The following is a 20,225-nucleotide window of genomic DNA, read 5'->3' as shown; positions in this document are numbered from 1 at the left end:
CTTCTCAGCCGGTGGTTGGAACATCCCCCGGAGGAGCTTCGTCGCGCTGTGGAGACACGCCTACAGCGGCTCTTCTCCGGTCTTCCGTGGCTGTTTGGCTCGCTCTCTCCGACCATTCAGGCCTTCCTTCAGCGCACACCTCACCTGCTCTCTGCCACTCCTGCCTCGCCGCCCGACTCGCCGAATGTGGTCTTGCCTGGCCCGTCGGAGCCGTCGGTGGGGAGGAAATGTCGATCGCGCCGCCGGCGCGCCACCCCACAGCCGGACATCCGGACTTTTAATTCGCCGGTTGTGGTGAGTGAGGGCTCTTTTTCGGACTGTGTGACTGTTCGTTCTGGGGCTGTCTTCTGTGGGGCGGATGATTATGAGAGCAGCTCTTCGCCTGCTCAGCGGCCGCTCTCAGCTCAGTTTCCTGGTGTCACTCCACCGCCGCTTTCAGAAGCCAGGCCCTGCAGGAGGAGCAAGCAGCGGCGAAGGAAGGATTGTGTGGTGGAGGACACTGGGCTTACTCCGCTACAATCCTTTGCTTTGTTTTTGGGACTTCCACGTTCGGAGCTACACAAACTTCCCACCTCCTCGTCCCAGCCTCGCTCCGCCACTCCTCCCCAGCCTCCAGTAGCTGCCCAGCCTCCAGTAGCTCCCTTAGCTGCCCAGCCTCCAGTGGCTCACTTAGCTGCCCAGCCTCCAGTAGCTCACTTAGCTGCCCAGCCTCCAGTAGCTCACTTAGCTGCCCAGCCTCCAGTAGCTCACTTAGCTGCCCAGCCTCCAGTAGCTCACTTAGCTGCCCAGCCTCCAGTGGCTCACTTAGCTGCCCAGCCTCCAGTGGCTCACTTAGCTGCCCAGCCTCCAGTAGCCCCCTTAGCTGCCCAGCCTCCAGTGGCTCACTTAGCTGCCCAGCCTCCAGTGGCTCACTTAGCTGCCCAGCCTCCAGTGGATCACTTAGCTGCCCAGCCTCCAGTGGCTCACTTAGCTGCCCAGCCTCCAGTGGCTCACTTAGCTGCTCAGCCTCCAGTAGCTCACTTAGCTACTCAGTCTCCAGTGCTCCCAGTTTCACCTGTAGTTCAGGCCCCTGTGCCGCCTGTAGTTCAGGCCCCTGTGCCCCCCGTAGTTCAGGCCCTGTGCCCCCCGTAGTTCAGGCCCCTGTGCCCCCCGTAGTTCAGGCCCCTGTGCCCCCTGTAGTTCAGGCCCCTGTGCCCCCCGTAGCTCCAGTCTCACACTCTCGCTTTAGGCAGGGAGAAAGTCTTAGTTCCACCCAGGGAGATTCTTGCTCTTTAGCTGCTTCAGGCGAAGTAATGCACTCCAGGGCTTCCCCAGAAGCTAGGTTTCACCCCCCAGCTATTACTGGACCCCTGAAGATTAAGCAGCCCTCAGAGAACTCCTCCATGTTAGTGTTGCCTGGGCAAAGCCAGTGCTCCGTGCAGTGCCAGCTGCCTTTATGTCGGCTAGTGGACTCTTTGCCTCGTGTCTCCGCTGGAGGGTCCAAAGGACCGCTCCGGCCTTTGCTTCCTGTCGTCGCTGGAGGGTCCGAAGGACCGCTCCGGCCTTTGCTTCCTGTCGTCGCTGGAGGGTCCGAAGGACCGCTCCGGCCTTTGCTTCCTGTCGTCGCTGGAGGGTCCAAGGGATCCGTCCAGCCTGCAGCGCCTCCGTCTCCGGCTTCCACGCCGCCGCCAGCTGCAGCGCCTCCGTCTCCGGCTTCCACGCCGCCGCCAGCTGCAGCCTCACCTTCCATGCCGTCGCCTGCAGCCTCTTCATCCACGGCTTCCACGCCGCTGCCAGCTGCAGCGCTTCCGTCTCCGGCTTCCACGCCGCCACCTGCAGCGCCCCCGTCTCCGGCTTCCACGCCGCCTGCGGCCTCTTCATTCACGCCAGCTGCAGCGCCTCCGTCTCCGGCTTCCACGCCGCCGCCAGCTGCAGCCTCACCTTCCACGCCGTCGCCTGCAGCCTCTTCATCCACGGCTTCCACGCCGCCGCCAGCTGCAGCGCTTCCGTCTCCGGCTTCCACGCCGCCGCCAGCTGCAGCGCTTCCGTCTCCGGCTTCCACGCCGCCGCCAGCTGCAGCGCCACCGCTTCTGGCTTCCACGCCGCCGCCTGCAGCGCTTCCGTCTCCGGCTTCCACGCCGCCGCCAGCTGCCGCCTCTTCATTCACGCCAGCGGCAGCCTCACCATCCACGCCAGCGGCAGCACCTCCGTCTCCGGCTTCCACGCCGCCGCCAGCTGCAGCCTCACCATCCACGCCAGCAGCAGCCTCACCATCTACGCCGCCAGCTGCAGCGCCTCCGTCTCCCACCCCGTCGCCTGCGGCCTCTTCGTCTCCGGCTTCCATGCCGTCGCCTGCAGCCTCTTCATCCACGGCTTCCATGCCGCCGCCAGCTGCAGCGCTTCCGTCTCCGGCTTCCACGCCGCCACCTGCAGCGCCCCCGTCTCCGGCTTCCACGCCGCCTGCAGCCTCTTCATGCACGCCAGCTGCAGCGCCTCCGTCTCCGGCTTCCACGCCGCCGCCAGCTGCAGCCTCACCTTCCACGCCGTCGCCTGCAGCCTCTTCATCCACGGCTTCCACGCCGCCGCCAGCTGCAGCGCTTCCGTCTCCGGCTTCCACGCCGCCGCCAGCTGCAGCGCTTCCGTCTCCGGCTTCCACGCCGCCGCCAGCTGCAGCGCCACCGCTTCTGGCTTCCACGCCACCGCCTGCAGTGCTTCCGTCTCCGGCTTCCACGCCGCCGCCAGCTGCCGCCTCTTCATTCACGCCAGCGGCAGCCTCACCATCCACGCCAGCGGCAGCACCTCCGTCTCCGGCTTCCACGCCGCCGCCAGCTGCAGCCTCACCATCCACGCCAGCAGCAGCCTCACCATCTACGCCGCCAGCTGCAGCGCCTCCGTCTCCCACGCCGTCGCCTGCGGCCTCTTCATCTCCGGCTTCCACGCCGTCGCCTGCGGCCTCTTCGTCTCCGGCTTCCACGCCGTCACCTGCGGCCTCATCAGCCACGCCAGCAGCAGCCTCCGAGTCCTCAGCGTCGCCTGGTCCAGCCTCCGAGTCCTCAGCGTCGCCTGGTCCAGCCTCCGAGTCCTCAGCGTCGCCTGGTCCAGCCTCCGTGTCTTCAGCGTCGCCTGGTCCTACCCCGTCGGGGTCTGCAGCTGACTGGCCACTTTCCGGACCACTGGCCAGGCGACATCGCCGTCGTGGGCGGCCCCGGACCGCCTTCGCCTGAGTCGCCGCCGTTGCCTTCCGCACGGCCGGCCCCTGAACTGGGTCCACATCGCCACCGCTGCCGTCCTCACGGCCGACCACCTGAACTGTGCCCACGTCGGCGCCGCTGCCGTCCTCACGGCCGGCCCCCTGAACTGTCCGGGCTCCTGGGTTGTCGGCCCCCGGGCCGGCCCCCTGACCTGGGTCCACATCGCCACCGTGGCCTTCCGCACGGTCGGCCCCGGAACTGTTTGGACTTCTGTGCGGTCGGCCCCCTGGCCGGCCCCTGAACCCTTCTGTTTTGGACTCTGTTTTTTGGGGCTCCAGTGTGCGTCTTTTGTTGTTGTTTTTTTGGTGGTGGCTCGTGATGTGGTTTTTGTCCCTCTTGTGCACTGGTTTTGTTTTGCCCCGATCCCTCCGTCCTGGGCCCCCACCGCCCGCCCTGGTCGGGTTTTCTGTTTTTCTGGCTGTTTTTGTTTTCTTGTTGGGCTGTCTGGAGCCAGCCTTTGAGGGGGGGGTACTGTCATGATCCTGGGTCCGTTTGACCCAGCGTTTTGTGTTTTTCTATTTAGTGTGATTTTTGTTCTGTTCTTCTTCTGTTTAGTGTTTTCTCTGTTCGGCCCGTGTGTGTCCTTGTATGTGTAGTTCCTGTTTTATTGTGACGGTCTGTGTCTTATGTCAGTGTGTCCTGTTTACGTTCCCCCACCTCGTCAGCTGTTATGTCTCCCAGGTGTGTTCCCTCCTGTTTCCCATCCCCCTGATTACTGGTGTGTATTTATTGTGTATGTTCACTCATCCTCGTTGCTGGTTCGTCTGTGTTGTTTCCCCTCGATCTCCCTGCGTCTCTCCATGCGTGTTTCCTCGGACCTCCCTGTCTCTTCGTTTCTGGTTTGCTTTGTTAGTTTTTCCCAGTTTAGGTTTACCTGTTAGTGTCACTCGTCATTTCTGTTTATTTGCCTTACTGTTAATAAATTCCCACTTGCACTTGAGCTGCCACTGCCTGGTCCTACTTAATTCCCACACGGCTTGCACCCGCAAACCGTGACAATATTGGTCGCTGATTTGTTTTTGTTTTGTTTTTGAATGTCAGAAATGTATATTTGTGAATGTGGAGATGTTATATTGGTTTCACTGGTAAAAATAAATAATTGAAATGGGTATATATTTGTTTTTTGTTAAGTTGCCTAATAATTATGCACAGTAATAGTCACCTACACACACAGATATCCCCCTAAAATAGCTCAAACTAAAAACAAACTAAAAACTACTTCCAAAAACATTCAGCTTTGATATTAATGAGTTTTTTGGGTTCATTGAGAACATGGTTGTTGTTCAATAATAAAATTATTCCTCAAAAATACAACTTGCCTAATAATTCTGCACTCCCTGTATTTGTGCTAGTATAAAAAATAGTTTGTGTTCAGTATAAGACAGAGGAGAGCACCACAGGCCTAAACCCTGCAGGTCTGACAGCAGGAGGTGTGTCAATCCTGTTTTCCATGTGGGAACAGTGTTTACACTGGAATTTGCCTTTGTTGGCTTTTTTGGATCAACTGTGACATTCAGCAGTACAACTGACACACAATAAAAAACAATAACTACACAACAAACTAACTATAGCCTCAAAACACACTAAACGTTACTAATGTCTCACATATGAAAACTCGCTCTCTCTCTTTCTTTCACTCGCCTGCTTTCCGTCACGGGTGTCACTCCAAAAACTTCCCCTTCTCCCTAAACAACCAAATGTCACATGTTGCCATATCATTTTTTTTGATTGGCTGACATGGTAAACTCTAACACCAATAGGGAAGGGGTGTTTTTTCTTTTTCTTTTTTCACTCGCAAGCGGAGAGCGTATGCTAGGCTGTCTGTAGAAAACTCCGTTTTTACCGTTCTTCCCGCTGTAAACACCACTGTTTTGTTCAGAAAAAAACATCGCGTGTATTTTTTATCATAACTCTGGTTTTACGTGGCCCATCGACACAATTCAGAAACTGGTATATAGTTTGAAGTCTGTACTTTCGACCCAATTTGAAATGGAGACTCTGAGTCACTGCATCTTGTAGCTGTGTCGTCTTAAATTGGTCATGTGATTTTGACGCGCCGGTGCGTCCGTCGACCCCAGAGAGTTAAATGTTAGTCTAAATAAATAAGTCTTAAGATGATCTTTAAAAGAATAAATACAATCCAGGCAACGTAAAGATGGAGGGAGAGAATTCCACAACCTAGGGGCCACAGCTCTAAAAGATCTATCACCTCTGGTTTTAAAACGTGTTTGGAGGACTACCAACAGCCTTTGATTACATGATCTCAGGCTGCGAGAGGGAGTGTGAGTTTCTAAAAGATAAGAAATATAGACAGGAGCGACATGATTCAAAGCTTTAAAAGTCAGTACTGAGATTTTAAAATGAATTCTAAAATGTACTGGAAGCCAGTGTAATGAGCGTAAAACTGGTGTAATGTGCTCCCTTTTTCGTGTCTTTGTTAAAAGCCTTGCCACAGCATTCTGGACTGACTGGAGACGGTCAAGAGTCTATCCATCCATCCATCCATCCATTTTCTTCCGCTTATCCGGGGCCGGGTCGCGGGGGCAGCAGCACAAGAAGAGAAGCCCAGACCTCCCTCTCCCCAGCCACCTCCTCCAGTTTATCAGGGGGAACCGCCAAGGCGTTCCCAGGCCAGCCGAGAGATATAATCTCTCCAGCGTGTCCTGTGTCTGCCCCGGGGCCTCCTCCCAGTGGGACATGCCCGGAAAACCTCACCCAGGAGGCCCCCAGGAGGCATCCTTGTCAGATGCCCGAACCACCTCAACTGGCTCCTTTCGATGTGGAGGAGCAGCGGCTCTACTCTGAGCCCCTCCCGAATGGCCGAACTTCTCACCCTATCTCTAAGGGAGAGGCCAGCCACCCTTCGGAGGAAGCCCATTTCCACTACTTGTATTCACGATCTCGTTCTTTCCGTCACTCCCCACAGCTCGTGACCATAGGTGTGGGTAGGGGCGTAGATCGACCGGTAAATTGAGAGCTTTGCTTTTACACTCTCAGCTCTCTCTTCACCACAATGGACCAATACAGCGTCCGCATCACTGCAGCCGCTGCACCAATCCGTCTGTCGATCTTCCTTCTCCCGTAACGAACTAGACCCCGAGATACTTAAACTCCTCCATTTGGGGCAGGAACTCGTCCCTGACCCGGAGTGGGCACTCCACCCTTTTCCGGCTGAGGATCATGGCCTCAGATTTGAAGGTGCTGATTCTCATTCCCACCGCTTCACACTCGGCTGCGAACCGTTCCAAGGCGAGCTGGAGGCCATCATCCGATGAAGCCAACAGAACCACATCATCCGCAAAAAGCCAAGTGAAGGCCTTCCGCCACTTGGCTACACCTAAAAATTCTGTCCATAAAAATTATGAACAGACTCGGTGACAAAGGGCAGCCCTGGCGGAGCCCATCACTCACCAGGAACGAGTCCGACTTTTTGCCGGCTATGCGGACCAAGGTCTTGCAACGATTGTATAAGGACTGAATGGCCCGTAGCAATGGGCCAGACACCCCATACTCCCGGAGCACCCCCCCACAGGACCCCCCGAGGGACACAGTCGAATGCCTTCTCCAAGTCCACAAAACACATGTAGACTGGTTGGGCAAACTCCCATGCACCCTCAAGTATCCTCGAGAGGATAAAGAGCTGATCCAGTGTTCCAGGACTAGGCCGAAAACATTGTTCCTCCTGTATCCAAGATTCGACTAACGGACGAACTCTCCTCTCCAGCACCCTGGCATAGACTTTCCCAGGGAGGCTGAGGAGTGTGATTCCCCTGTAGTTGGAACACACCCTCCGGTCCCCTTTCTTAAAGATGGGGACCACCACCCCGTCTGCCAGTCCAGGGATACTGCCCCTGATCTCCACGCAACATTGTAGAGACGTGTCAACCAAGACAGCCCTACAACATCCAGAGCCTTCAGGAACTTGGGGCGGACCTCGTCCACCCCAGGGGTTCTGCCACCAAGGAGTTGTTTAACTGCCTCAGTGACCTCGTCCCCAGAGATTGGCGGGTCATCCCCTTCGTCCCCAGACTCTGCTTCCGCCACGGAAGACGTGCCAGTGGGATTGAGGAGGTCCTCAAAGTATTCCTTCTTTCACATATCGTGGAACTTTATTCCATAATAAACACCAATAATGTGTTAAACATATCTGCAGTCTGAAGATGAGATGGTTTATGTCACGTGACTGTGGAAGAAGAAGCGAGATAAAGTCGGAGCTGACATGGAGAGAGGAGCAGGAGATGACGCCTGCTTCTGGTTTTGTTTGCAGGGAGAGACGGGAGTCGGTGGACTGAGAGGAGACCGAGGACCGCCGGGAAACCCAGTAAACAAAAAACACCCAAAGTTTCTTTGGTTTTGTGCTTCAGCTCTGATCATTGTTACTTAATGAGATGATTTCCATGTTTCATTTTATTGTTATCATCGCTGCAGATTCTCTGTGTTATTTCTGTGTGTTATAACTGGGCTGGGTTTTTGGAAGACAAGCTCTGAGATGTTGACCTCTGACCCTCCTCACGGTATCCCGGGGACCAAAGGTGAGGCGGGATGGAAAGCAGAGATGAGACTAAGAGGGGATTCGGTGAGTTTCACTGCTTTAGTTTCTAAACATTTGAGTGAAAGCACTGAAGTGTCAGAGCTGTCCACATGTCCGAGAGCTGCAACCCCTCAGGTCACACGATCTGATATCATCGTGCTGCTGATACAACGAAACTAATGATGGTGCACGTTCACCAATCACTGTAGCGATGTCATAGTTTTGCAACGTGGAAACGCCATCACACCACATGACAAACCCTAACCCTCACTCTACACTACACCCTTTTTTTAGATGTTTTTCCTGACTGTACATGTGCGGGGGGGTTGTCAAAGTTGCAAAGTTATGACATCATAACAGTGTGAGTTGTCAGGTACAGTGTTGATTCTGGAACACGAGGATATCAGATAGACCCTGCTGGGTCGGTTATTTCATTGTGACAAGTGATGAAACAAACATGGTGGAAACTGGCCGCCCTTCAGCAGCTTGTGGAGCCACCTTCAACATCAGAAACCTGAAGTAAAGGTTATCTCTGTGACTTCGTCTGTCTTTCTCATCACTGTCGAGTAGTTTTGGCCCAATCGTCTTTACAGTGTTGCGTTCATTGAGGATTATGCAAAGCTTTGAGAAGATCCACCACAGCATCTCAGGCAAGCTGCGCTCTGGACTCTGATTGGACCACCGCAAGACTTTGACAGTAGATGACACAGGCGAGCAGTTTGAGTCTAATATCCAAAGTACCAAACAAAGAAAAGAGGAAACAAAAATCACAAAATAAAAAACTGAAAGTGCAGCTTTACTCTTACTCAAATGTAATTGGGAATAAACACTAAAACTAGAAACCACTGAACGCTGCTGAAGCCGGACAGAGGGAGCCACTCAAGTTTGATTAGAGAGACAGCTGTGAACACAGCTGGGTCTAATCAGGAGTAATGACACAGAAAACAGGAGCCATAACACTGAGACAGAGGCAAAGGCAGGAACTTGACATAAGTAAACAGACACGACTGATTTCACAAGGAAACAAAAGGATAAAACATGGAAATTAACTATCTAAATGGAAAGATAACATACACGTGAATAGACTAAATACAAGGAAACTGACACTGGAGGAAGAAACGCGGTGGCAAAAACTGAACACAAGGCACAGGAGACGAGGAAATGGCAATATAAGACCAACGGTAAAGAAACACAGGGAGACGAGACTGGCTTCATACAGGGAACACACAGAGATGAGACAAAGACACAGACTGGGAACTAAAGGGAACAAAATGAAACGTGAACCAAGAACTAAAATCAAGGAAGTACTCGGAAAGATTTATACTGTCGGTATACCTTTCTCCTGTTTGTTCTTTATTTCTGTTGTCTACCATTTATATTCCTGCACAGTTGGTAAGGAGCACCCACAGTGTTGTTGTGCATGTACGACACTGAAGGGCATCTAAACGATGTAGAACGAGTGAAAGCAAAGCTGAAAAATACATAATGAACTCATTTATCCAAGTCAATCATGAACGTTTTGTCTTCAAAGTTGATGTTAGAGGAAATGGGTGGATTTGACTGTGATGGCAGCTGGGAAACAGCTGGAAGCTCCACTTCAAGAACCAAACACTGACTCTGGATTTGTGTGTTTGTCTGACAGGGCACCCCGGGTGTCGACAACACCAGACCAGGACCCAAAGGAGACCCCGGCAGCCCAGGGACACCAGTAAGGCACATCCATACTCTGCATGTAAAAGATGGAAGTAGTGACCATGACATCACCCACTGGTTGGTGGTGTAGTACTTTGAAGCCACGACTTTATGGTCGGGTTTTTGGGGATCAGAGGTAACTGCATTTCCATGAGAAGGTGTCTGCTGTAAAGGGAACTCATTTTAGGAGCATTAAGTGAACATTAGAGGAAGTGCAGCTTTTGGGGTCTCAGAGTTATTTACAGAAAGAGTTAAATGTTGGGGCTGAACTGTAAAGTACAGTTGAGTTCATTTTTCTACATCCATCTGGATCAGTGAGTGATGCTGGAGATGGAATTCTTCTGGTGAGCTCATCAGACAAACGACATCTCGTTCATGCTCTTACATGATGGCTGATTTGGAGTTACAAACCACTTGGCCTCTTGTATAAACATATTTGTTCTTTAAGAGTTTCCTGATGTTTTCTTTTAGACACATAAGTGGGCTTAAGTATGCAAAGTATTGGGGTCTGACAGGGTTTTTATTCATGGGCCTTTTTGTTTGTTCTCAGTGTTTTTGGCAGCTCTCACAGACGACTCTGGGTATTTATAAAGCTTGTATGTAACAGTGTAGCATCAAACCTGTGTCATTAATCACTCTGATTGGGACCGAACTTTGAGATATTTAACCGCTGTGATGTGTATTTCCAAACTCAGTTTGCTAAAAGCTTACATCCCGTGTTTCTCCTAAACACATTCCTTGGATGAAAACACCCCGAGGAAGGACTTTTCACTTGAGGTCTATCAACCCATATGGAAATGAAATAGTAAAAACTTATAAAAGACTTGCATAAGATGTGGCCTACTTCATATAGTGAGTAATATAAGGCTTACATGATTTACTCATGAAAGTGGCCACTTTCTCATTACTTTCATATATTGTTTTAGTAAGTATCCAATACATACAAGTTTCATTTATATAATTTTTCAAGGGATCTTATATCTGTTTTCACTCTTGTATGCTTTTCATACAAGTTTCACACAAGACAGATCTAAGATTTATATATATATCTTTTCCATATGGGAATCTTCTGCTTATCTGAAGTCAGGCCACGGCGTCAGTAGGCTTCTCCCCAGACACATTTTCCAGTTCCTCCTGGGAACGTATAAGACATTCCCAGGCAAGAGGAGCTATATAATCTCTCTCATTGGTTCTGGGTCTGCCGGTATTCCTCTCAGTTGAGCATATTTGGAAAACTTCCAATAAGCGGTGTCCAGGAAGCATCCTAAATAGATGACCTAATCAGGAGCTCCTCACCCAGCCACCCTGCTAAGTTGTATTTTCAGCTTTACACTTTCAGTCGTTTCATGACGGTTGGCTCAGCTCTTGCTTCATCACCACAGTCTGGTATAATGCCCAAATTACTGCTGATGCCGCACTGATCTGCCAGTCCAACTCACACTCTACCTACCCAGAGGAGGACTTATCACAATGTTTTCTAATCCACAGGGTGATCCTGGTCCAGACGGGTACGGGGGTGACGGTGGACTCGATGGAAACCTGGTGAGATTTCTGATTTCTTAGATAAACGTTCTTCTGTTTCTAAGAAAAGCTGTTTTCATGAGGCATGCAATCAGGAGAGCAGTGATCCTCATACAGAGACTCGGGTATACAGGTATACGACAGTATAAATAATGCCTGTCGACTTTAATTCAAATGTTCATTTAAAGTTCAGACTAAAACAAATTGATCACATAATCCCAGCACATGTTATCGATTAAAAGCACTGATAGTAAAAAGCTTTTTGGTTTTTTGCAGGACTGTTGTGGAGACGATGTGTTCCACACTTCAGGCAGTCACTGGATTTTCATCCAAGTTTAAAAACTTATATTTAAAGTGTTGGTTTTTCCAATTACTTTTAAAGCTTTTAAAAATGGGAGGCTGTGCATGAAAATGTCTGGGATCCCTGAACAGTTAATAAAACCTTTGATAAACCGAAGCTGAAAGTCTTCAGTCACATTTTAATCTGTTGCCTTAAACGTACAGACACAACTTTAAATATTTTTAAGACTTTTATTTAGTTTTTTTTGTGAAGCTCTGGTTTAGGACGCTGTTAATAAATACATTTGATTTATGTTTTTTATTTCTTGTGCAGGGTCGTAATGGAAGAAGAGGTCCCAGTGGTGAGAAGGTAGGAGAAGATCAAGGATTACACAGTATATCTGTGACTGTACACAGACATCTGACTCTGTTTGCAGGGGTCACCTGGTGAGAGAGGAACCCGAGGACCTCCCGGTATCCCAGGTGCTGCTGGGCCACAGGTGAGAGTTAAGTCCTGTCGTGACGGTACGCTCACCCTCACTGGTCCCATATTCCTCCTGTGGATATATGGACTTCTGTCTTTAACTACTTTTTTACTCTACTTCTCATCCAGGGAGCAATCACTGAAGGCTCATTCAGAGCAGCTGCACACATTTAGTCCTTCAGAGTTCTCATGAATAATGATCCTTGGCATCAGTTAAGTGTTTAACCCCAGCGTGGTGTAGCTGTTGGACTTGGCTCATAAAGAGACTTCCAGAGAAATTCACTGGAGGTGTTTATGCGTGCGGTTTAAATGAGAAGTAAAACTTGGAACAAAGACTGTGACATACCACTTCTACTTAATATTATAGTTACATTGTTCAATTACTTTTATAATTATATACACACACACACACACACACACACACACATATATATGTATATATATGTGTGTACTATTTTTGCTTTGGTACATCACTACGATCGATGGATTTTAAATCACACAGTGAACATGCCGTTAAAGTGCAGACTTTCAGCTGGCTCACTGGTGCTTATTGATGATGTAATGGGAGCAGCAGGATGAGCTGTGAAGCGTTCAGGGCTAAACTCGGCTCACATTCAGACCAATGCAACAGTCAGACTGAGCTTCACAGAGCAGCTGGAAAATGAGCCAAAGCAAACTGCAGGAGCACCCCAAGAGTTGCTCAAGCCAAAGATATGGGAGAATCACATGATGTCAGCCCAACAGAGCAGCTTTTCAGTTACTAAAGATAAAACTGAAAGCAGAGAGTCCCACAAAAAAACAGTAAAGGCCTGTAGAGAACCTCAAGGGAGGAAACAGGATCCTTGTGGAGCCGATCTGCATGGGTTCCAGACTTCAGGCCGGATTCCCAGTTCAAGTTTTAAAAGCAATCCCAAGTCCAATTACTTCTGGGCAAAAAGTTTGTCTAATTACTTCTGGGCCCCCGAAAATGGGATGCTGTGCATAAAAATGTCTGAAATTCCTGAACAGTTAATAAAACAGTTAATAAACAGTGAATAGAAAATAAAACCTCTGATAAACACTGTGAGTCAAAGCTGAAAGTCTGCACTTTAGTCACATTTTAATCACTGTCCCAAAGGTATGGACGCAACTTTAAATATTTTCTAAGAAATGATATAAATTCATTTCATTCATTCAGATTGATGACAATGATATACACTCGTAATCAGGCATCAGTGTTGTTGCAGGGAGACGGGGGGAACAGCGGCCAACCTGGACCCAAAGGAATGCCTGGTTTTCCAGGATCTCAGGTGAGTGCGTCACTTCATCTGTGCAGCCTATAGTGACTGATTTAAACAGTATCACTGCTCATGATGTTAATAGAGTGTGAACTGTTCCTCCTGCTGTCATGATCCTGGGTCCTTTTGACCCAGTGTTTTGTGTTTTCTATTATGGTACTATGGTTTCTGTTCCTCCTCGGTTTGTGTTCATGCTTTTCTGCCGAGCATTCCTGTGGTTAGTCCGTGTCTTTACATGTATGTGTTCCTGTTTTATTTTGAAGGTCTTTGTCTTATGTCAGAGTGTCCTGTTGACGTTCCCCCACCTCGTCAGCTGTTATGTCTCCCAGGTGTGTTCCCTCCTGTTTCCCATCCCCCTGATTACTGGTGTGTATTTATTGTGTGTGTTCACTCGTCCTCGTTGCTGGTTCGTCTGTGTTGTTTCCCCTCAGTCTCCATGCGTCTCTCCGTTTGTATTTCCCCGGACCTTCCTGCACCTTCGTTTCTGGTTTGTTTTGTTAGTTTTACCCAGTTTAGGTTTTCCGGTTTCATGTTCACCCGCCATTGCTGTTTGTACCCACTCCTGTAAATAAATACTCACCTGCACCAGAGCTGCCGCCTTTTGGGTCCTCTCTACAAACTCCACACGCCTGCCACACCGGGCGTGACACCTGCAGGGTAAACATGGATCAGTTGGAGAACCAGGGCCAGCTGGAGGTCGTGGACGTATTGGACAGAAGGTGTGTGACATCACTTCCTATGCCTCGTCAGTGACTGAGTTCTGATGGCACCCAGCTGTAAAAGTGACTGTGTTTTTAGGTTTTTAGAACTGAGTATGGTTACAGCTGACTCTCTTCAGTCAGACAGTGGTTTCTGTATCTTTCCTTTAAATGATGTCGAAGTACCTCCTGTTCGTTTACAACAGAGAAAGCCAACAGCACATAAACACTTCCTGTATCTGAAGTTCCCAGTTCAATATAATGTTCACACATATTAACATATGAGAGCAGATGGTTTTTAAAAGTTTTGAATAATCTGTTGTTGTTTAAGGGCCAACCAGGAGATCCAGGTGTGAAGGGTAATTCTGGATCACAGGGACCCAGAGGAATGCCGGTAGGGAATTTAACGTCTCATTTAATGGTTTTTCTTTATTGTCATGACTATTTACATTGTAGATTCTCACTGAATCAATCAGAATCAGAATACTTTATTGATCCCCAGGGGAAATTATTTTTCGTTACAGTGCTCCATTATAAACAAACATTAACAAAGACAGACAATACACGAACTAAGAATAGCACAATATATACAGGCATATATATACATAAAAGTCACTTATTAATAAATAGCTGAAAGAACATGTGCAAGAAGGGTGTAGCTGTTGCAGTAAACAGTGTGTTAAATCCAAATCCAATTTATTTATATAGCACATTTAAAAAGAAAAGGTTTGTGCTGTACAAAAACAAAGTGTAAAACACAAGATAAAACCACTGACACTTACATAAAACATAATAAAACACATAAACTATCAATATAAACACAACACATATATAAATATCAACTCACGCCAGTCTGAACATTATCGAAAAAAGGTGTGTTTTCAAAAGCGTTTTAAAAACAGGAAACGAAGATGCTCGTCTAATATTTAAAGGCAGCGTATTCCAAAGTTTTGGGGCCATAATTGAAAAGGCTCGCTCTCCTCTGCATTTGAGCCTTGATTTTGGGACAACCAACAGCAGCTGGTCAGCTGATCTGAGGGTCCGTGAAGGAATATAAGGGTGAAGTAACTCGGAAAGGTATGGGGGAGCGAGACCATTAAGGCATTTATAAACCAGCATTAGGACTTTGAAATTAATTCTGTGATGAACAGGAAGCCAGTGAAGAGAGGACAAGATAGGTGTTACATGTTCATGCCTGTGGGTAAGAGTCAAGAGGCGGGCAGCAGCATTTTGAACAAGCTGAAGACGAGCAAGAGACCCTTGGCTGACTCCAAGATAAAGTGCATTACAGTAATCAAGCCGAGTTGAAATAAAGGCATCTATTACCATCTCCATGTCACGTCTGGACAAAACAGGCTTCAGCTTTGCTATTTGCCCCAGGGTGGCTGTGGCTACAACGTAGCTTGCCATCACCAGTGTGTGAATGTGTGTGTGAATGGGTGAATGACTGGATATGTAAAGCGCTTTGGGGTCCTTAGGGACTAGAAAAGCGCTATATAAATACAGGCCATTTACCATTTACCCCTGGGTTCAAAAGACTGTGCTCCTGATGTTCCTTCGGACCCAGGAGTTAAGACTGTTTCATCTGGAATTGTTTATTCTTGGGCTATGTTTTTTCAGTCAGCTGCCCGGCCACCTTCAGCTCAGTTACCTGCTCAGCAGTCACCTTCAGCTCAGTTACCTGCTCAGCAGTCACCTTCAGCTCAGTTTCCAGTGTCCCCGCTGCCTATAGCCCAGTTGGCCGTCCGGCCTGTAGCTCAGTCGCCAACTCCACCATCACTTTCACCTCAACTTCAGTCGCTCTCTGTTCAGTCTTCTGTGTCATCGCTAGCTCAGTCTACACTTCCACCACAATCAGCCCCGCTACCTGTAGCTCAGTCTTCAGCCCCGCTACCTGTAGCTCAGTCTTCAGTTCTGTCAGCTACTCAGCCACCATCACAACTAGCATCACTGCAACCTTTATTACAGTCTATAGCTCAGTCAGTAGCTCAGTTAATTGCTCAGTCACAGTCTTGACTTGCCCCTCTTCAGGAGGCTGTGCCTACACTGCCCATTTTGGACTGTTTTTCTAGCACTCACTCTGAGCAGAGAGACAAACATATTAATACTGAAATATTTCCTCATGAACTGGCTAGTTTAGAGACTGTTACTTGCTCCAGGGCCTCCCCAGAGGAGGAATTACAGACCTCAGCTGACTCTGGACCCCTGGAGGCTAAGAAGCCAGATAAGGACTGCACCCGGCTGTCGCTGCCTGAGCAGGGTCAGTGCTCTGCGCAGCTGCAGTCTGCTCTGTGTGTGCCAGAGGCCCACATGTGTGCTGGTTCTGCTCCGTGTGTGCTGGAGGCCCACGTGCCTGCTGGTTCTCCTCGCCTGCAGCAGCAGCTTCATCCTCACCTGCAGCGTCAGCGTCCTCATCCACGCCTGCAGCATCAGCTTCAGCCTCGCCTGGTCCAGCCTCAGCTTCAGCCTCCTGAATGGTGTCGCCGCCGCCGCTGCCGCCTTCCGCATAGTGCTTGATGGTTTTTGGGACTGCACTTGGACACATTCAAAGTTTTAACAGTGTTCTGGACTGACTGACCTTCAGTTCTTAAAGTAATGATGGGCTGTTGTTTCTCTTTACTGAGCTGATTGGTTCTTGCCATAATATGAATTCTAACAGTTGTCAAATAGAGCTGTCAGCTGTGCACCAACCTGACTTCTGCACAACACAACTGATGGTACAAACCCCATTAAGAAGGCAAGAAACTCCACAAATGAACCCTGACAGGCTCACCTGTGAGGTGAAACTATTTCAGGTGATGACATCATGAAGCTCATTGAGAGATGGCCGAGGGTTTGCAGCGCTGTCAAAGGTGGGCAGCTACTCACAGGAATCTAAAATATAAGACTTTTTTTGTTTTTAAGTCCTTGCCCCTGTGGGTCCTCTACCAGAGGCCTGGGAGCTTGAGGGTCCTGTGCAGTATCTTAGCTGTTCCCAGGACTGCGCTCTTCTGGACAGAGATCTCCGATGTTGTTCCTGGGATCTGCTGGAGCCACTCGCCTAGTGCTCCAATTACCACTGGGAACACTGTTACCTTCACCCTCCACATTTTCTCGATCTCTTCTCTGAGCCCTTGGTATTTCTCCAGCTTCTTGTGTTCCTTCTTCCTGATGTTGCTGTCATTCGGAACCGCTACATCGATCACTACGGCCGTCTCCTTCTGTTTGTCTACCACCACTATGTCCAGTTGGTTAGCCATCACCAGTTTGTCCGTCTGTATCTGGAAGTCCCACAGGATCTTAGCTCGGTCATTCTACACCACCCTTGGGGGCGTCTCCCATTTTGACCTCGGGACTTCCAGGTTATACTCGGCACAGATGTTCCTGTACACTATGCCGGCCACTTGGTTATGGCGTTCCATGTATGCCCTGCCTGCTGGCATCTTGCACCCTGGCTTCTATCGCCTCCTTTGGCCGGCCTTCAGTTAGCCATTCCTGATGTGTCTCCTTGATTAGCAGACCACTCATTTGTGCTGCCAGACACTCATGGAGTGCATCCGCTTCTTCAGCCAGTAGGCATGAATCAAGCCCTGGTGCTGTCCAACTCTTCATACTGGAGACCCTTTCTTGGATATCTGCCACTGTGATGGTTACAGGACCCTGTTCAGGGAGGTTGCCATGCTCTGCTCTTAGATCCACTAGCCACTGAGCATTGCTGTTATGGGTTGTGTCCTTCTCCCATATACTCTTCCAGTATAGCTCTGTCTCCAGCCTTGGTGGTGCTGTTCTCATATTGTTCCCCTGCCACTGAGAGTACACCTTGGATGGTTCTGTGGAGAACAGCTAGTTTATTCTTCTATCTTCGATCTCTCTGGTGTACCGCTTCAATCCACTGGCCAAGGCTGTGAGTCTTTGCTTGGCAATTTCCAACACATCTTGTATGGACAGCTTGCTAAACTTCTTAGGTACCCCTTTCTTCATCGCACCTTTCTGCAGCTCTAGTTGGTTAACTTCCCTCTGTGCTACCTTTATCTTAGCCTCTAGTGTCCTTCCCCAGGGAGGGTACTGCTCCTTGTGGCTGTCATCTTGTAGCCAAGCATCTCCGTGTTCACTGGTGCCATGGTGTAGATAATCTGGTTGGTTTCTTTCAGGTCAGTTCTTCTCACACTCAACACTCCTTCTGTCATACTTGGGGCTTGGTACTCATCTCAGGTGGGGTGATGATGTCTTCCTCCTGACCTGCTGGGGTTACCTGCGTAAGAGCTTTCCAACAGCGCCCTGTTCTCATCTCCTGCCCACGTATGCCTCCTTATTCCATTAGCCCACTTCTCATCAGTGTGTGCTCGTTCTTATTTATAATCACACACTCACTCTTCCATGTTTCTGTCTGTGTTCAGGGTCTAAATGGCAGAGATGGATTTGGACTTCAAGGAACTAAAGGCACTAAGGTAGACCCACTCTTTACGATTTAAAATGATCACTTGTTTCCACCAACTTACATTGTGAATCTGTTTATTGTTCTGCTGTTCATCAGCTAATTAAGTCACTTCAATTAATGGAAAACCAGAAGAAACATAAAATAGAAATATGACAGCAAGTTCCTGTGATTATGAGTTACCTAGTTATGAGTTCTGTTCATCTCCAGTGACATTTCAAGGCAGACATACGGTTTAAAGTTGTTGTTTTTTTAAGTTAAGCGTTTTTCATAGACAGGTAGTCACAAAGCGCTGCACACAAAGATTAAAATAAACAGTACGATAAATAGCAAAATGCACAATATACACAATATAGAGTTTAAATGTAAATTAAAAATATAAAAATGTAAAAAGCATTGGTCAACAGCAAGCTTGTTTAAACAGTAAAGTTTTTAACTGTTTTTTAAAGGATTCCTCAGAGTCAACCACACGTAGTTGTAGAGGTAGACTGTTCCACAGCCGTGGTGCCACAGACTGAAAGGCTCCGCCCCCTTTCGTCTTCAGTCGTGTTCAGGGAGCAACCAACAAACTCTGAGTCTGAGAGCGGAGACGACGAGCAGCAGTGTATTTTGTGAGAAGCTTGGATAAATAATGTGGGGCTTGGCCATTTAGTGCTCTGTACGTTAAAACAATAATTTTAAAACGAATTCTAAAATCTACTGGGAGCCAATGTAAAGAACATAAAATAGGAGTGATGTGAGCTCGCTCGCTAGAGCGAGTTAGTAGTCTGGCTGCTGCGTTTTCCATTTTGCAGCTTGGAGGCGAGAAAGAGATGATTTATCCAAGCTGGTAAACAGGGAATTACAATAATCTAAACGCGATGACACAAATGCATGGACAATTTTTTTCCAGTTCAGCTAAGGAGACCATATGTTGCAGTTTAGAAATATTCCTTAAATGAAAGAAACAGGAACGAGACAGAGATTTTACGTGTGAGTCAAGGCCCAAAGAAGAGTCAAATATTACTCCAAGATTTTGAATATTTGGCTTAGCAGAAGAACAGAAAGGGGCTCTCAGCGAAGACGGTCGCACTTTTTCTCCTCTCCTCCTTTCCCCTATCTTCCCTGCTTAGCTGCTTATGTCCTTGTCTTGTCTCGTGTTTTTTTTCTTTCACTTCCCTGGAACACTCTCTCACAGTCTGTGTCTAAAAACCTAAAGAGAACTATGGATTTGATCAACTGGTCTCTGAATGCTATTGACACCCTCTTCTCAACGAGAAGTCTGGGCTCGGGAGACCCGAGTGCCCTGGAGGGACCTTCCCTGCCGGATACACGATGGACGGGTGGCAGAAATGGAGGATCGTGTGCCTGGCGGGACTGTCGATCGAGGACGCTGAAGATATCTACCTATTCGGAACCATGATAACAGGGTTCTTGCTGATCGGAGCTGGCTTGGCCCTGGCTTATCAGAGAATTAAGAAAGCGGAACCGGCTGTCCAAACCGCCACAAAGCTGCCCGCTGAGATTGAATTGACGGGACGAGGTGCGGGTTTTAAGAAAGGGCTCACAGACAGGGACATGGTCAAGAGCTTGGAGGCAATTGCGGCTGCAGTGAATACTCAGAATAACATCTCTGAGCGGATATTGGGATACATCAGGGAAGAATCCGCTGAAATCAACAACTATGGGCGGAAGTTGGAATACATCACGGATCAGTTGGCTGCGGTCGCGAGGTCTCAGAATCTGATCTGTGAGCAAAAGAATGACAAGATCACGGAATTGAAGGTAAATAACATCATGGAAAAACTCGCAGCTATCCAACGGGTGATGGAGGGACCAGTGTCGGAGTGCTAAAAGAAACAGCTCGAAATTCTCATGAGTTGTTGGAAGAAAATCGCAATCATAATGTGGCTACCCCTCCAGCACCAGCTGCGGGCTCAAGGCTGGAGCCGATCAAAAGATAAGATAAGATAAGATAAGATAAGATAACCTTTATTAGTCCCACACGTGGGAAATTTGTTTTGTCACAGCAGGAAGTGGACAGTGCAAAAGTTATGAAGGACAATTAGAATAAAATAAAATACTATATACAGTAGAATAAAATAGAATAAAATATACAA

General features: G+C 48.6%; 1 protein-coding gene across 1 annotated transcript; it reads left to right on the top strand.

Annotated features, from left to right (window-relative positions):
* Positions 1 to 7,674: 7,674 nt before the first annotated feature.
* LOC109204143 (collagen alpha-1(XII) chain-like) lies at positions 7,675 to 19,389 on the top strand. Its single transcript, XM_019364428.2, has 11 exons — positions 7,675 to 7,806; positions 9,404 to 9,469; positions 10,942 to 10,995; positions 11,588 to 11,623; positions 11,691 to 11,753; positions 12,964 to 13,026; positions 13,604 to 13,733; positions 14,044 to 14,106; positions 17,843 to 17,990; positions 18,089 to 18,139; positions 19,304 to 19,389. The coding sequence occupies exons 1-7, from the start codon at positions 7,720 to 7,722 to the stop codon at positions 13,673 to 13,675; spliced, it is 441 nt and encodes a 146-aa protein (XP_019219973.1). The 5' UTR covers positions 7,675 to 7,719; the 3' UTR covers positions 13,676 to 13,733; positions 14,044 to 14,106; positions 17,843 to 17,990; positions 18,089 to 18,139; positions 19,304 to 19,389.
* Positions 19,390 to 20,225: the final 836 nt, after the last annotated feature.

Source organism: Oreochromis niloticus, linkage group LG11, assembly GCF_001858045.2.
Source record: "Oreochromis niloticus isolate F11D_XX linkage group LG11, O_niloticus_UMD_NMBU, whole genome shotgun sequence".
NCBI lineage: Eukaryota > Metazoa > Chordata > Actinopteri > Cichliformes > Cichlidae > Oreochromis > Oreochromis niloticus.
The sequence above is the reverse complement of the archived record's forward strand: the minus strand, read 5'-3'. Positions and strand labels throughout refer to the sequence as shown.

Excerpts from the sequence above, each read along its gene's own strand:
- LOC109204143 (XM_019364428.2), top strand. The coding sequence starts at position 7,720 with ATGTTGACCTCTGACCCTCCTCACGGTATCCCGGGGACCAAAGGTGAG. Across the intron at positions 10,996-11,587 it reads GTGGACTCGATGGAAACCTG|GGTCGTAATGGAAGAAGAGG; the intron begins GTGAGATTTCTG and ends TTTCTTGTGCAG. Across the intron at positions 13,027-13,603 it reads CTGGTTTTCCAGGATCTCAG|AGCTGCCGCCTTTTGGGTCC; the intron begins GTGAGTGCGTCA and ends CACCTGCACCAG.